The sequence below is a fragment of the Dinoponera quadriceps genome, unplaced genomic scaffold, assembly GCF_001313825.1.
Source record: "Dinoponera quadriceps isolate SergipeBrazil2010 unplaced genomic scaffold, ASM131382v1 scaffold4473, whole genome shotgun sequence".
NCBI classification, from domain to species: Eukaryota; Metazoa; Arthropoda; class Insecta; order Hymenoptera; family Formicidae; genus Dinoponera; species Dinoponera quadriceps.
In genome coordinates, this window is record NW_014558429.1 from 1 (window position 1) to 2,500 (window position 2,500).

A 2,500-nucleotide genomic window follows, 5' to 3' on the forward strand; every position below is an offset into this window, starting at 1 on the left:
ATTATTCGTGTTACTCATCGCAAACACGAGGATGAAATTATGCGCGTAGGTAGCGACATAAATAAAACCTCGTTGAAAATTTAAACACGTGCGGTCTCCGCCATTGATGAGCTCCGTTGAAAAAGCACCGGCAGGTGGGATCTTACGTTGTCGATAAAATGCAAAATTAAATTCTGCAAACTTACAAGCAGCGTACAGCATTTTTATCGGATGGAAATCAGATACATACGCATCAACGAAGGGAATGAAAAATGTCGCGAATGAAACAACAATTGAGATATGACTGGCGCGTTGCTGGAGAAAAAGATAACGAAAAGATAACGAAAATGTATTTCCCTTCTATATATATTTTAAAGTTATTATTAAATATATACTATATATTTATACGGTGCAATTGTTTCGTGTCTGTAACAAATGTTTATTGGAAAAGTTTTAAACGAGCCGGTCATTACATATCTCATCGTACATTGTTCGTATAAAATGAATTGATATCGAGTCTGGTTTTTTGCTTTGTTTCAACTCCAACCCGACTTTCTACACCCCGTAAATCATGGATTGTAACGTATGTAAATTTTTTCAGTCCGTCCGTAAAAATTGCCATGGGTGAGTCATATTTCTCCAAATTTAATACATCGCATGTATTACGGACATATAAGAAGCAGACGCCTTCATAACCTGAAAGAAATAAATTCCCTCAAAGGATCCTCGAGGGAATGAAAAAAATACATTTTGTGCCATAATATCTCACGCTCATAAATCCGTCCAAAGTCAAATCAACGATTTTCCCGGCGGTGAATGTCAGTCGTCTTTGGGATCGCACTATCATGAGCAATAAAACGCGACTAATAGACGGCGACATGTCGTACCATAGCGACTCGTAAGCTGCATCGCTAATCGACTTACTCTGGAAGAAGGTACGATCCAAGCTCAAAATAAGTATACGATTGGTCACACAAATGTTATTTTTATCACTTAAAGTGCTCAATATTTATATCAAGTATTTCAGAATTTTGTCAACAGATAAAATAGATTGCAGCAGGAGCCCCTCTAAATATACAATTTATACAAACAACTGCTTATCAGTTTTTTTCAGTTTCAAGTTAAACAAAATGTATAACTTGGAGTAAATATAAACAAATTAATAACTAATTCATATCTTACGCATACAGAAATAAATTGTGAAATATATAAATTTTATTCGTGTACCTTGGCCCTTAAGAACTCTCCCGCGTAACAGAACACGAATACTTCTATTGTCTTAGCGACATAAAGAAGCGTAGATTTCACCAAAACTGTCATGCCTTTGTTGCTGCTGAGACTCTGAGAGCAACAGACAAGGTGAACAAATGAACAATCGGAAGCGTGAAACAATTGATCTTACTTACAATTACGATCATTAGACCGCTGCAGCAGATAATCAAAGTGTTCCACAGGAGTTGCAGCAACGCGATGACTGTGAACACGCTTTCTATCTTGTCCGATAGAGCAACGATCTTCCGATGTTTGAAAACAAGATCCCTGATGATAAGTAGCGATTCACAGGGATTGTCGGTACCGGATAATTCTACTAAGGCTTTTCTCATTATATCAATTTGGCCACCCATGTGAAGTACCTGCAACGTATAGCAAAGTTGCTAGATTTAAACAGCGTTAATTTGTGAAATCAATGGTCAGAAATGTTCATTTTGCACCCTAGTTATTTCTGTATTTACATTTGCAATTATATATGAAAAAGTAATCTCAGTTCTTGCAACTGAACAAAGATTAGACAAGAGGGAAAAGAAAACTCGGTGACAAAAGATAAAAAACTCGATGATGAGAAATGATATTTCTGTTATCGCAACTGAGAACATCCCTTTAAACAATTAACTGCATTAAAACTCGCTTGAGAAAACTGAGAGCAAGTGTCTGAATAGAAACCTCATATAGAAACCTCCTATAGGAAACATTCTTAGTTGAATTAACGCGACAATGAACGAACCAAACGCGTTTTGATTGAAGGATCCAGAATTTCTAGTTATAAGAGCCAAATTTGGTTCATAAATTCCAGAAATTCTCTTTTCTTTCGATCAATTTCTTTTAACCAATTCAACCAATCTTTCTTCATCATGTGCTACCGAGTTTCCATCTGGTCCCCAGGCAACAGAAAATTCAGTTACGCTAACGGAGATCACATTTATGAACGTTATCAACTTACCAAGGAAGCGAGTAACGCATTGATCATGCCAACTATAGAAGCTATCGTCAATATGCAGAGAAATTGGCCGACCAAGATGCACTCAAAGAGCGGCGATTTGGTGAAATCGAAAGAGAACTCCATTTTCACGGGGAGTTCCCGAACGTCGCTGTTGCCTACCGAACGGAACATGTAAGCACCGACCGACAAAGAGAACCCAGCCATTGCATGGATGCCGATGAGAAAGTAAGAACAACGATGTGACTGGTTGGCCGCTGTCATCATGATGGACAGGGAAGAGTCGCAAGTAATGCACTCGTTCCA

At 37.9% G+C, this 2,500-nt stretch overlaps 1 protein-coding gene across 1 annotated transcript; it reads right to left on the reverse strand.

The window, feature by feature from the left end:
- Positions 1–624: 624 nt before the first annotated feature.
- On the reverse strand, positions 625–2,320 carry LOC106749833 (odorant receptor 2a-like). Its single transcript, XM_014629685.1, has 5 exons — positions 2,198–2,320; positions 1,386–1,613; positions 1,207–1,320; positions 749–904; positions 625–675 (listed from the first exon to the last, which is right to left on the reverse strand). The coding sequence occupies exons 1-5, from the start codon at positions 2,318–2,320 to the stop codon at positions 625–627; spliced, it is 672 nt and encodes a 223-aa protein (XP_014485171.1).
- Positions 2,321–2,500: the final 180 nt, after the last annotated feature.